At 48.6% G+C, this 13,029-nt stretch overlaps 1 protein-coding gene across 1 annotated transcript; it reads left to right on the top strand.

Annotated features, from left to right (window-relative positions):
- Nucleotides 1–476: 476 nt before the first annotated feature.
- Nucleotides 477–12,179, top strand: Neil2 (nei like DNA glycosylase 2). The gene is made up of 6 exons (XM_036199574.1): nucleotides 477–639; nucleotides 758–1,002; nucleotides 2,862–3,001; nucleotides 4,319–4,662; nucleotides 7,464–7,660; nucleotides 11,225–12,179. The coding sequence occupies exons 3-6, from the start codon at nucleotides 2,864–2,866 to the stop codon at nucleotides 11,518–11,520; spliced, it is 975 nt and encodes a 324-aa protein (XP_036055467.1). The 5' UTR covers nucleotides 477–639; nucleotides 758–1,002; nucleotides 2,862–2,863; the 3' UTR covers nucleotides 11,521–12,179.
- Nucleotides 12,180–13,029: the final 850 nt, after the last annotated feature.

The following is a 13,029-nucleotide window of genomic DNA, read 5'->3' as shown; positions in this document are numbered from 1 at the left end:
TCCAGCACTTTAAAGACTAAAACTGGAGGATCACCCAGGAGTTCAAGGGTAGCCAGGGTTACACTGTGAGCTCCAAGCCAGCCCGCATTGTACTGTGAGGCTTTGTCTCAAAACACCCAAAAACTTCGCAAAGAGTTCGGAACACCTGAAACGTCTGTCTTGACCTGAACCACTCAAGACCACTGGATTTCGAGCGCTTGCCTTTACTTGGTACCAGTCCACTCTCCCAGACCCTAAGGCGTTGGCAAGCTTGCGGGGAGTGGGGAAGTATGAAGGGGTTGAGGGGGGGGGGGATGGTAGGTGTGGGGCGGGGAAACTGGGGGACGGGCAAATATGCTCCCAGGGTGCCTCTAGCTAGGAGGAGAGCTTGCACCTTGGCCCAGGGACGAGGGCTGCGTCTCCTGTGGTCACCGCCGGGAGGAGACCGCAGCATCCCTCTCATCTGTGGGAGGAGCTTGCAGCCCCCCTCCCGAGGAGAACCGCAGCTCCAACATCTCCAGGAGAGAAGCCCGCAGCTCTCCTTTTCCGGATGCACCCCACCTCCAGCACCTCCAGGGGAAAAGCTTGTAGCTTCTCCATCGCGGAGGGTCAGAGCTCCCCGGGAAAGAAGCCTGCAGCCTGCCACCCGGATCCTGGAGAGTACGGTTCTGTGGGACCCGCCAGGGCGCCTCGGCCTCTCCCCACCCTCCCGGGGCCACCCACGTGCACGTTGTCAACACTTTTTTTTTTTCTTTCCTTTTTAATCTTTGGTGAAAAGTCAATTACAGAAAAACTAAGCAGCGTCTTTTCCGGACACGCGCAGCGGGATCGTGTGTTTGTTGTTGTTGATCGCGGTGCCTTCCGCCTTCCCGAGCCCTCGTGACCTTCACCTGTGCACTCACTCCCTCTTCTGTCGCTCTGAAGAGTTGAGAAACGCCGCCGCCTGAGACTCTGCCTGGCCACTGGGGAACAGGGACCGCGTCCTGCTAGCCAGGTCACCTTGCTGTAGCAGCGAAGCCCAAGGTTCTCGTTTTCTCATCTCATCCCTTTCCTGACCATCAAAGCATGCCCACCGGCGGGGAGTTGTTTGTTTTGAGACAGGGTCTCGGGCGTAGCCAGGGTTCGAAATGTAGACCAGGCTGGCCTGCAATTCCCCGAAATCCTCCTGCCTCTCTGCCTCTGCCTTTGGGGGTGCTGGGATTAAAGGCTTGTGCCACCATATCGGGCTGTAGAGATTTAAGATGATGGTGCATTGGACGGGCGGGCTTTTCCAGAACTTTCTCTGACGGAGGCCAGGGGACTGAACTGAGAGGTGGTGAGGGCGCCAGTGCCTGGCAAGCTACCTTCCAGCCCAGCGGTTTCCCCTGAAGGTCTTAGTAGATGAACTTTTTACCCCATTTCCAAGAGTGTGGGTGGGAATCCCAATTGTGGACGAATTTAAGTAAGCATTATTGAAGCCTGGGATTTAGCACAGTTGATAGAGGGGTTGCCTAGCTTGCAAGGTGCCCTGAGTTTGGGCATAAACCAGGAGCGGTAATGGCAGCCCTGTAATAACAGTACTATGAGGGTGGAGGCCAGCCATACACAGGGGCTACAGGCCAGCTTGGCATCTGGAATATAGGCAAACCTGTCCCGAGACAAAAAATAGCATTATTGAATGTGTTGCTTACAAAGCTATGAAAATTCATGGGATTAGGTCTAGGTATCCCAATTCTCCCATTAAAATGTAAGTTTTAAGTGTCTTAGTAGGGAGGGGGTTGTATGTGGCTCACACTTATAATTCCAGTACTCACACTTGGGGGACTCAGGCAGGAGGATTGTTCAGAGTTCAAGACCAGCCTGGGTTACAGAGTGAGACTTTAAAAACTCCACCATGTGTGCAAAACAGCCATGTGCCTTTGCTAGTTCTCACCTTACTTTACAGAGCCTGGTGCTGGTGAGTGGTCGATAAGGTTAGGTGGACCCTTGGGGGGTTGGGGCTCAACTCCTACTCTGGGTATAGGCTACTCAGGCTCTCTCACTCATCCTGGTGGCTCTCGGTGACCCTGGATGATTGAGCACAGGGAGATGGTGACAGGAAGTCCTGCCTTGCTTTGACTGCAGCGTTTCATCCATCAGGCATATTACCAGGAGTTAAGCTGGTTGGTAGCCTCCTTGCCTGGCTGGTGTCTACTTGTCACCATTCTGAGCTCTGCTAGCCAGCACTGTGGTCACAGCTAGAGAACCACTTTTAGAGATCTCATAACTAGTGCATATCTCCCTTCCCTGAGGTGGCCCTGAGAAAGCCCGATCCAAGTATGGATAAGTGAGCAGAGGATAATTGGAATGATTGCTTTGCAGGTGGGGTTGGGAAGGAGGATAGAGAAAGCATGAAGATGAGTTAGAGGTCTAATATACCCAGCAAAAAGGAACAAGGAGGTGTTGCAATGCCTGTCATCCCAGCCTGAGGGAGCCTGAGGCACTGGGAGAGCTGTTGAGTCTTGAGGACAGCTAGAAATACGTAGTACTGGCTCCCCTATAGAGACACACCAAGACTCTGTCTCAAGAAACCAAGCAAATGAGCGGCTGACCACTGACTGAGGTGGCAGTTCCATTGAAGTAGACAGTAGTAGGCCAAGCACACTATGTTGCTTACATTTGCTGCATGGATAAGTGTGAGAGACCCACAAGAGAAACCATTGCTGCAAAGCTGGCCCTTACCCTGCCGCAGCTCTGTCTTTTCTGAGATCTGATTCCCCCACCTCAGTCAGGCTCCGTTTTTTGGCACATGCACTCTTAAAGTGGGTGATCCAGACTGGCTCCTTGGGGTACCACTCCATCAGACATGCTGGGGAGGACCGAGCTAAGTCAGTGTGGTCTCCTTTGCCGCTTTCTACCTGCAGAGATGCCAGAAGGGCCATCTGTGAGGAAGTTTCACCACCTTGTCTCCCCTTTCGTGGGCCAGAAGGTGGTCAAGACAGGAGGCAGCAGTAAGAAGCTCCACCCTGCCTCCTTCCAGGCTCTGTGGCTCCAGGATGCCCAGGTGAGTTTTGCTTTCCCCAGGGCTCAAGTGTGCTGGCTCCGCCCACCTCCCCCGAAGACATCTAGCCAGGATGTCTTGTGACAGCTTTTCTTTAAGCTTTGGACAGCCATGCTAGGACTGCATGTGGCCCTGTTCTTTCAGTGTGGTGTTTCCTGTCACAGTAGTCTGGGCCCTGAAGACCCCATGCAACATCTAGAGAACTTTGCCTTGTCTCACCTGCATCTTTGGTGTGGTGGCACCGGCCCTCATAGGCCAACTGTAAAGTAAGGAATGAGCTCTTTGGAAGATCTGGATTCAGACCTTCCCATCCTGAGTGGGAGTCAGAATTCCTTCATGGGGCTCAGGGACTCCCTGTGGACTGACCCCTCCATGTCTGTCTCTCTGGCCTCTGCACCTAGCCCCAAGTCATTCTTTGCTCGTACAAGCTGCCTGCAGCTCAGTTAGTTCTTGCCCACAGTGTAGACATGTTGCCCCCAGCTTGGGCACATCTTCTTTTCCCCTCTACTGTTTCCACGCCCACCTCTTCAGATTACCATGGTAATTTTAGTCTCTCTTCAGATTCCACTTGGCCATGCCATTCTGTCTACTTTGCACAAGCTGAGAGATGCCCCCTCCGTCTCTCTGGGACACCCTCTACTTCCTCCTATTACACACTTAACGCCTCATCTGTCCTTCGTGGTGTGTAGTGAGACAGAAACGGGGCGAGGCTGTATTCTCGTCAGTCTTATATTCTTCTTGCTTAGCTATGAGCATCTGAGCATAGGACATGGGGTGGATTTTGTACAGTAACACTTGGGCTGTACTGCTGCTTAGCTATGTGAGCTGAAGCAAGTTCTTGATTTCTTTGCTCTAATTTCTTCAACTGGATATGGCCATAAAACACTTGGTGGTGGTTAAATGAGAAGGATCCCCATAGGCTCAGATATTTAAATACTTCGTCGTCAGAGAATAGAACTCTTGGGAAAGATTAGGAATTGTGGCCTTGTTGGAGATGAGGGCTTTGAGGTTTCAAAAGCCCATGCCAGGCCCAGTCAGTCTCAGTCTCCTCTCTCTCTCTCTCTCTCTCTCTCTCTCTCTCTCTCTCTGCCTACTGCCTGTCAGTCAGGATCTAAAGCTCTCCAATACTGCTGCTCCAGCACCATGCCTGCCTGCTTCCTGCCATGATGATCATAGATTAACTTTAAGCAAGCGCCTTTACTTTGAGTAAGGGAAAGGAGCCAGACTGTTGGCAGCTAGCTGCTCATGAAGCTTTGGCCCCTGTGTAGGGCTCTAAAGGATAAATACATGTTCATTGTTGTTATTATTTTGTTTTGCTAGGTACATGGGAAAAAATTATTCCTTCGGTTTGATCCAGAAGAGGAGATGGAGCTACTCGGCAGCAGCCCACAGCCTGGACAAGGAGTGTGGCAGAAAGAGGCCATGGACCCAGAGCTGGCCCTGGGGCCAAATGCTCAGGAAACTTCTGCAGGCCCCTCTGGATCTGAGGAGCCTGTTCCTAGTGGATCCAATGGTCCCTATGGTCTTGGGGGACACAGCCGTTTAGCAGTTGCCCAGAGGTGGCTAGAGGTCAGGTTTGGTTTATTTGGCAGTATCTGGGCAAATGACTTCTCCAGAGCAAAGAAAGCTAACAAGAGAGGTGACTGGAGCGACCCTGTGCCCAGGTAAAGTGTGATGTGTACAGGGGTCCTGGTAGGGTCTGCAGTGTTTATGTGGTCCTCTCTGTGGCAAGGCATGGCTGAACGGTCACACTTGGGAATGACCAGACCTTGCTATCCTGGAGGCAGAAAGTGTAGGTGGAGTTTTCCTGTCCTGACTGCCAGCTCCCACATAACCACTCAGCATCTTAATTATAATTGTTCGGCTGATAGCTCAGGCTTATGACTAACTAGCTCTTACAACTAAAATTAACTCATTTCTATTAATCTATGTGCTGCCCCGAGGCTTGTGGCATTTACCTCTCCAGCATGTCTTGCTTACTCTCTGTTTGGCTGGTGACTCCTCTCTGCCTTTCTTTTCCCAGCTTTCTCAGTTTGTCCCACCTGTACTTCCTGCCTGAGTACTGGCCAGTCAGCTTTTTATTAAACCGATTTGACAAATCTTTAGAGTGTCCAAAGGGTTATTCCACAGCAAGAAAGAGGTGCATGTTTACCCATAAGAACTGGACTGTGGTCTGTCCTCCAGAAGATTGTAACTCCCTGGGTCACTGAGAGAACAGAGTGAGGTTTCCAGCCAACATGACACTTGAGAATGAACTGTCTCAGAAGAAAAGCGTATGTCTAGACTCTTGTGCTCTAAATTTAGGGACATGGTTTTCCTTCTTACTCAGTTTGTGAGCACTAAGAACAATGTAGGGTTATTTCCTTAGTCAGTTCCCAGTTGCTTCTGGAAGGGAATGAATGTACTTATGGCTGGATTTGGTCAATTCTTACCTGCACTGGGTTATCAGTATACATGCTAGCAACGAAAAGTATCTATTTCATTATTATTGCATGATTATATGCATGCATGCGTGCACCCCTGTGTGGAGGTCAGAGGACAACTTCCGGAAGTTGATTCTCTCCACTCATTGTGGATCCTGGAGGTCAAACTCAGGTCAGGGCTTCATAACAAGCTAGGTCAACTCAGTAGCCTCACGCTGACATATTTCAGGCTTTGCTAACCTGTGTTGTCAGGATCGTTTCCAGGCTCATGTGCATCCTTTGAGTGTGTTTATAAAGCATTTTGGCCATTTTGGGTTTTTAGGTTTTTTTTGTGGTCAGTGGTCATGTGTGACTTTCCCTTTTAGCAAAGGAGTCCCCTTCTAGTGAAATGACACAGGTACTCTCTAAGTTTGATATTGTTTTGTGGTGCTATGCATTGTCGCTAAGCAAATCCTCTGAGCCTCACTTCCAATCCTTGAGAAAATATTTTTTACTACATTTATTCAGTGTGTGTGTGTGTGTGTGTGTGTGTGTGTATGTATGTGTGTATGTGTATGTGTATGCCTATACCATGGTACATATGTTGAGATCAGAGGACAATTTGCAACAGGTTGGTTCTGTGGGTTCTGGAGCATGTGGTCCTGGAAGATCAAAGTCAATCAGGGTTGATGGAAAGCACCTCTACCCTCTGAGCCATCTGTAGACTCTTGACAATTAAAAACAAGAAATATAGCTGGGTTATCTTATGGCAAGATTCTTCCTGTATAGCCTAGGCTAGTCTCAAATTCATAATTCTCCTGTCTCAGTCTGAGTGCTGGGATTACAGGCATGCACCACAGTGCCCAGCTCTTAGCTTTTTGAAGTTGCCTCTGCCCTTTCCAAGAACACTAACTAGGTCAGACATGGACTCAGGTTCTCCTACTTCCCGTGTGGAGGCTGCTTTTAGTTGGATTAGCTATCCCTACAAAGTTTTATCCCTACGTTATTTCCTCACCAAAGTATGTCCTAACACTTTCTGTCCTAACATCCAAAAGGCTCAGGGACGCATATATGTAGGAACACACACACACACACACACACACACACACACACACACACACAGGTTAATCTGGCCTGGCACTGGAAGTGGTGCCATCTTTGCCACCATTTCATCTTCTCCCTAGTGAGCCTGCCCACCTCTGTTCAGTTTGCCGCTAACCTGGATTCAGACTTACAGTTTTTCATGTTTCTATCTGTCAGCATGTATTGCTACATTGTAATTAGAAAACAATGTATATTTACAGCTTTTCATGTTTCTGTCTGTGAACATGTATTGCTACAGTGTAATTAGAGAACAATGTATAGTATGTTTTACTTTATTCCACTTAGCCCTGAGATGTTTATGATTCTGACCATGGGACCTTAATGTCCCAGTTTGATCCAGACTAGTATAGAAGCTTAATGCACAGTCTACCTGTAGAGTAGAAACTGTGTATATGTGTGATCTGTCCAATGGTAACTGTGTTATTGGTGAAATTATTAAGGCCACTCCACGTAGTTAAAAAGGAGGTTTATTTTGTGGGGTAACTTACAAATGAAGGGGTAGGTTGCAGGGTCTGGCAAAGGTATAGCGCAGTCCGGCGGTGTTCTCTGGAGAACTCTGCTCAGTCTACCTCCAGTGTCCAGGGTCCCAGAACCAAGAGAGACCTCCTCTCGATCCTTGGTCTTCCGCTTCCTCCTCCGCCCTGCCTTGTGGACGTGACTATTACCAAAGCCTCAATGGGGGTTGGAACTTCCAGGCCAATGCTGGGATGGCTATCCACTACACTGTGTACAAATGTGACCTACATAGTGTTCATTGTATGCTCATGTGGTAACTATATGGTGATGTACATTGATAGTTGCATGTGTGAGCTAATTATATTGTGGTAACTATATATACATGTAAACTGACTCTACAGGGGTCTGTTTATGTATTATGAATTGACTGTACCTTGGTGGATGTATGTATGATCTCATTGTATTTGAGAATGCTGTATGTGTGATCTCTTCTGTCTTCTCAGGCTGGTACTCCATTTTGATGGCGGTGGCTTCCTGGCATTTTATAATTGCCAGATGTCATGGAGTCCTCCCCCAATGGTTGAGCCCACTTGCGACATCTTGTCTGAAAAGTTCCATCGAGGACAAGCCTTGGAAGCTCTAAGGCAGGGTCAGCCTGTGTGCTATACGCTATTGGACCAGAGGTACTTTTCAGGATTAGGTAAGTGTGCCTCATGCAATGGGGAAGAGTCCCACAGAATCGATTAATGGCAAAGTCACACATCTGTAGGGCAGTCAGGACTTGAGTACTCCTAACCCAGTTGTGCCAACATTCCTGGTTTGGAGGTTGGCTTAGCATCCCTGATTTTAATTAGACTCAGAGGTTGGATTCGGCAGGTCCTCACTTCTGTCTGGTACAGCACTCACATCATGATAGTGTTTACCACTCTAGAGGCGGTGTGGGGCCAGGGAAAATGGAGCTGATAAATGAGGCAGACTAAAGTCTCATGCCATAGCCAACTTTATTCAGAGCATCAAGGCAGTTTATATACCGGGGGTTGAGAGAGGTCACCCAAGTAAAGTTCTCATGAGTTCAAGCTGTATCCAACAACAAGGACAAGCCATAGATGCCCAAACCATGTTTCCCCACAGAGGCATAAACAAGTAACAGCCAGCTGTAAAGAACAAGGAAGCACACTCCCATTCCACCTCCCCTGGGGGAGCACAGAAACACATCCCAAGAACAGTTTTGAAGAAAGGGAGGCTGCAAGACCCTGTCTTTCTTCATTTCTGTGTGTGTGTGTGTGTGTGTGTGTGTGTGTGTGTGTGTGTTCTCAAGCACTCAGAATTCTAATACTCTTCTTCAGCTGTGTTCTGACATGATAAGACTCTCAATTGTGAGCCTCCTGATGGTGTCTATTAGTGTAATGCCTAACGGAGGTATAATGTCTTGGCATCCTCTAAAGGCTGGTGACCCATGGAGCATATAGAAGGTTCTGGGTCATGGCATGCTGTGAATGGTTGTCCTGAAGGCTATTAGAAGAGAGGAAGGTGTGTTCCTACAATAGGTAGTGCTCTTGGGCAGTGGAGCCCCCTGCTGTCAGAGCAGAGGCAGACATCAGATCAGCTCCAGGCTCCTAGAAGCCATGAGAAAGAAGGTTTCTGCTCTGGAGACCTTGTACCCAAAGTCCCCCAAAGACCATCAAGAGACCAAATCCTATGCAAAAGCAAAGAGTCTTTTTTATCGAGAGTTAACTTGGGCCTGTCTGTCTGTCTGATGCAGCAGCAGAGCAGGTGAGACCCCAAGTAGCAAGGGGGGCGGGGTATTTATAGTAAATAAAGTAAGGGGAGTCTTGGGGTGCTGTGGATATCGCTCTGTGTAAATAAAGTTCTGATTGGCCAGTGGCCAGGCAGGAAGTATAGGCGGGATAAGAGAGAAGAGAATTCTGGGAAGTGGAAGGCTGGGGAAGGACACCGCCAGCCGCCGCCATGGAAAGCAACATGTAAAGACACTGGTAAGGCACAAGCCATGTGGCAAAGTATAGACTAACAGAAGTGGGTTAATTTAAGAGAGAAGAAGTAGATAACAAGAAGCCTGCCACAGCCATACAGATTCTAAACAATGTAAGTTTCTGTGTGCTTTCTTGGTTGGGTCTGAGAGACTGTGGGACTGGCGGGTAAGAGAGATTTGTCCTGACTGGGCCAGGCAGGAAAACTCTAACTACATTGGGGTTTTTAGACTACATAGGAACAGACTCAGGATTGGTTTATGTGAGTGGCAATCATGTTAGTAACTTTTAGTTGGCTAGCATTAGTTCGGGGTTACAGTTATCCATTTTGGGGCAGGCCTAGACAAGTCCCAGGCTTTGTCCTAGAGCTGCTGTGGAGGCTGGCTGGCCTAGTACGTACTGACTGTGGGGGCTGGCTCAGAGGCCCAAGCTTGGTGTGTCCTATCTCCCTGTCCCTGCTCCCAGGGGCATCAGTGATTGTCTTTTGTTCATGGCCCTCCCAGAAACTTTGCTCAAGTCTCAGGAAACTGAAAATGAGACCTGATCTCTGAGAGAAGACTGAGCAACCTGTTACAGCATCTACTTGGTCCTTTCAAACTGAGTGGTGAAACTGTGAGCATTTCCAGTTGAGACAAGGAGTGTGTGTAGTTCTTGGTACCAGGGAGGGCAGCTTGCTTGCTGCCACGGGAGAATAGTAAGTGCCACCACTGTTAGTTATTTTGGCGCTCTTACCCCACAAGGAACACATCCCAAACACGACAAATCCACGGAAGAGTTGTTTATTAATACAGGATAGGAAGAGACAGACATGACAGGCCTGTGTGAAACACACGTGATTAAGAGGACAGGAAGAGAGGAGAAGAAGAGACAGGTGCTAGAATGGCGCCGGCTTTTTAAAGAGTGGGCCGCACATGCGTAAAGGAACGCATGTGGCTACTCCACGCATGCGCGTAGATTACATGGCTGCGCGCTTTACGCAACCATGCAGAGCCACGGAGTCCTAGTCACTCCAGACGTTTTGACCCGGAAATGGCTATTTTGAACCAGAAATAACTAGGTGGTCCGCCAGGCAAGCCCAACCGTGTGGGCGTGTTGTGACTTCCTGTCAACCACAGCTGGCCATCACAGCAGTTGGTATTAGCAATGCTGAGTCCTTATAGAAAGTGTGACTGCCTACCACAGGCATGGCTCACTCCAGGAAGGTGGGAAAGCCTTGTACTTTCATGAGAACCAATGGAGTCTACTGCTATGCCAGAGGAGCAACAAGGCTTCCAGAAACGGCTTTTGGATGTATATAGAGAGCTGACTGCACATTGATACCAGCGACAGCCAGCGTGACTTACGTGACTCCAGCCACCCAGGCACATGGTCCTGACCTCATACTGCTCCAGGGATAATCACTTGTTAGCTTTCCCTTTTATTCAGATGAGGAAACTAAAGTGTAGATGTAATTCTAAACAGTCTTATTAAATAAGAGACACAGAGCCAAATAAAGAGTTAAAAGCCCAAGAGGTCAGAGGACTAGTGAATAACCTTTAGCTTACCAGCCACTGCCCATCCTTCCCCTAAGAAAAGAGACCTACCTCCTGTGTGTCTGTATTTTTATTGCCTTTCTGTTCTGCCTTCTCATTGGTTCTAAACCCAACCACATGACTTCTTTGTCACTCCCTGTCTATACAGACCTCCAGGTCTCTATGGTTGGTATTGAGATTAAAGGCGTGTGTCACCATGCTGGCTGTGTTCTTGAACACACAGACTCTGCCTGCCATGTGATTGGATTAAGGGCATGTGCTACCACTACCAGACTTCTGCTTAATGGCTTGCTATTAGCTCTGACCCCCAGGCAACTTTATTAACATACAAATAAAATCACATTTCAGCACAAATAAAATATCACCATACTAAAGCAAAGGGCACCTTGCTGGTGAGGGTGCAGCTGAGTCCAGGTAGCCTGCCCCTCAAGTCTGCAAAGAACCTGTGGAAGTGCAGTTATGAAACTCTTGGGGAAAAAAACACACAACTATTACATCTATTGCCATCTTGTGTATCTAGCTTACTCTCTTCTCCTTAGCAAGGTCATGGCTCAGTGGCCCAGCAAGCTGGACTCCACTCATCCTAACTTATGATAGATTTCGAGCTAGCGTGGCGGCACAAATCTCTAACTCAACACTTAGAAGATCGAGGCAGGAAGATCAGGAGGTTAGCCTGGGCCCCCATAGTGAGGTAGAGGTTATGTAAACAGTGTTTCCTATCCTCCTGTCTCTCTTTGTTTGCAGGAAACATTATAAAGAATGAAGCCTTGTACAGAGCAGGGATCCATCCCCTCTCTCTGGGTTCGCTCCTGAGTTCCTCCTCTCTGGAGGCCCTTGTGGATCATGTGGTGGAGTTCAGTTCAGATTGGCTTCGGGACAAATTCCAAGGCAAGGAACAGCACACACAGATCTACCAGAAGCAGCAGTGTCCTTCCGGTCACCAGGTTATGAAGGACACCTTTGGGCCCCCGGGTGGATTCCAGAGGCTCACCTGGTGGTGCCCTCAGTGCCAGCCCCAGCTGTCATCTGAGAAGCCATAGAATGTGCTGTCCTCCTAAAACACTTGGCCTTCTTCATGGAACTTGTAGCCTTGAAGATCCAGATACCATGTGTCCTGAGAGAAGGGTGTAGTCAGGAATTGTGTGACAGACAGATCAGGGACAGGGTCCAGAGGGTCACTATTGTTGTTGTTTCATTGGATTATGCCTCAGCCATGGCTTTCATAGGGATAGATGGTTTCCTTTTCTGGTTAATTCTGTGTAATCCCACCATACTGTCAAAATCCTGACAGAGGGCTGGGGAGACTGCCTGGAACAGCAGTGAGTCTGAAAAAGAGGGTACATCTGGGGGGTGGAGGGCAGCTGTTGGGCACACTGTACTCCCAGACTGCTTTGATAATGGCGTGTTATACTGTGTTTTGGGAACTGGTTGGTTTTGAGTCCCTCTGTTTTCTTTCTTCTTTCCCTGGGAGGGGTCAGGGATGAGGGCAAAGCCACAGGCAGGTACTGCTGGTCAGTCTGCCTGGTGCCTTCCCGGTGGCTGGAGACTCCAGGGTAGACAGCAGATGTGCCCAGGGACTGTGAGAAAAGCTGCTGGTTTAAGATGGGCATTTGTGACGGTGGATGTTTGAACAGTTTGGGTGTCCAGGGATGTAGAGAAACAACCCATCAGCTTGTTAGGAACAACTTCATGGAACTGGGGTAGCAACTGAAAATAAAACAGTGTGATGTTCTCTATGTTGTCTTCATTAGGCAGAAATTTGTGTGTGTGTGTGTGTGTGTGTGTGTGTGTGTGTGTGTATGTGTGTTATTTGATTTGTTTTGTGGTGCTAAGATGAAACCTGGGGCCTCTCTTACGCTAAGCAAGGACTGTGCCACTGAGCTATGTTATGTTCAGCTCTCAGCCTGTGTGAAGGTGGCCTCCTCCCAGGCTTGCAGGGTTGGCCTAAGAATCCACTTAGGAGCAGGATGGGAGGAAAAGTACGAATCTGCCCTTCTGCCTTGGAGAACTAGATGGACCTTGGTGTACCACGAGCCTTAACAGGTCTTATTAATAAAATCAAACCTGGAGCTGGGTATTGGGGTAAATGCTGGAAGATCAGAGAAGCAGAACAAGCCACAGCTACCTCACCTCACCAATTTCTCAGCTGATCCTGTTTCCTCAGACTGGAAGCCTCTGAGTCCTCATCCAAATGGATCTCAGCTGAACTGCTGCTCCAAAGTCTAAAAGCTTATCCAGCACTAGTTTCCTGGTCCTCACGCCTTAAATACCTTTCTGCGTTCTGCCATCACTTCCTGGGATTAAAGGTGTGAGTCACCATGCCTGGCTGTTTCCAGTGTGGCTTTGATTTCACAGAGATCCAGACAGATCTCTGCCTTTGGAATGCTAGGATTAAAGGTGTGAGTGCCACCATTTTCTGGTCTCTGTATCTAGTGGCTGTTCTTTTCTCTGACCCCAAATAAGTTTATTAGAGTGCACAATATTTTTGGAAAACACAATATCACCATACCTTGGCTTCTGTTGACCTCTGGAGGGAGGGAGGGAGGGTG

The sequence above is a fragment of the Onychomys torridus genome, chromosome 9, assembly GCF_903995425.1.
Source record: "Onychomys torridus chromosome 9, mOncTor1.1, whole genome shotgun sequence".
NCBI lineage: Eukaryota > Metazoa > Chordata > Mammalia > Rodentia > Cricetidae > Onychomys > Onychomys torridus.
Note: the sequence above shows the minus strand (reverse complement) of the source record. Positions and strands in the feature narration are given on the sequence as shown.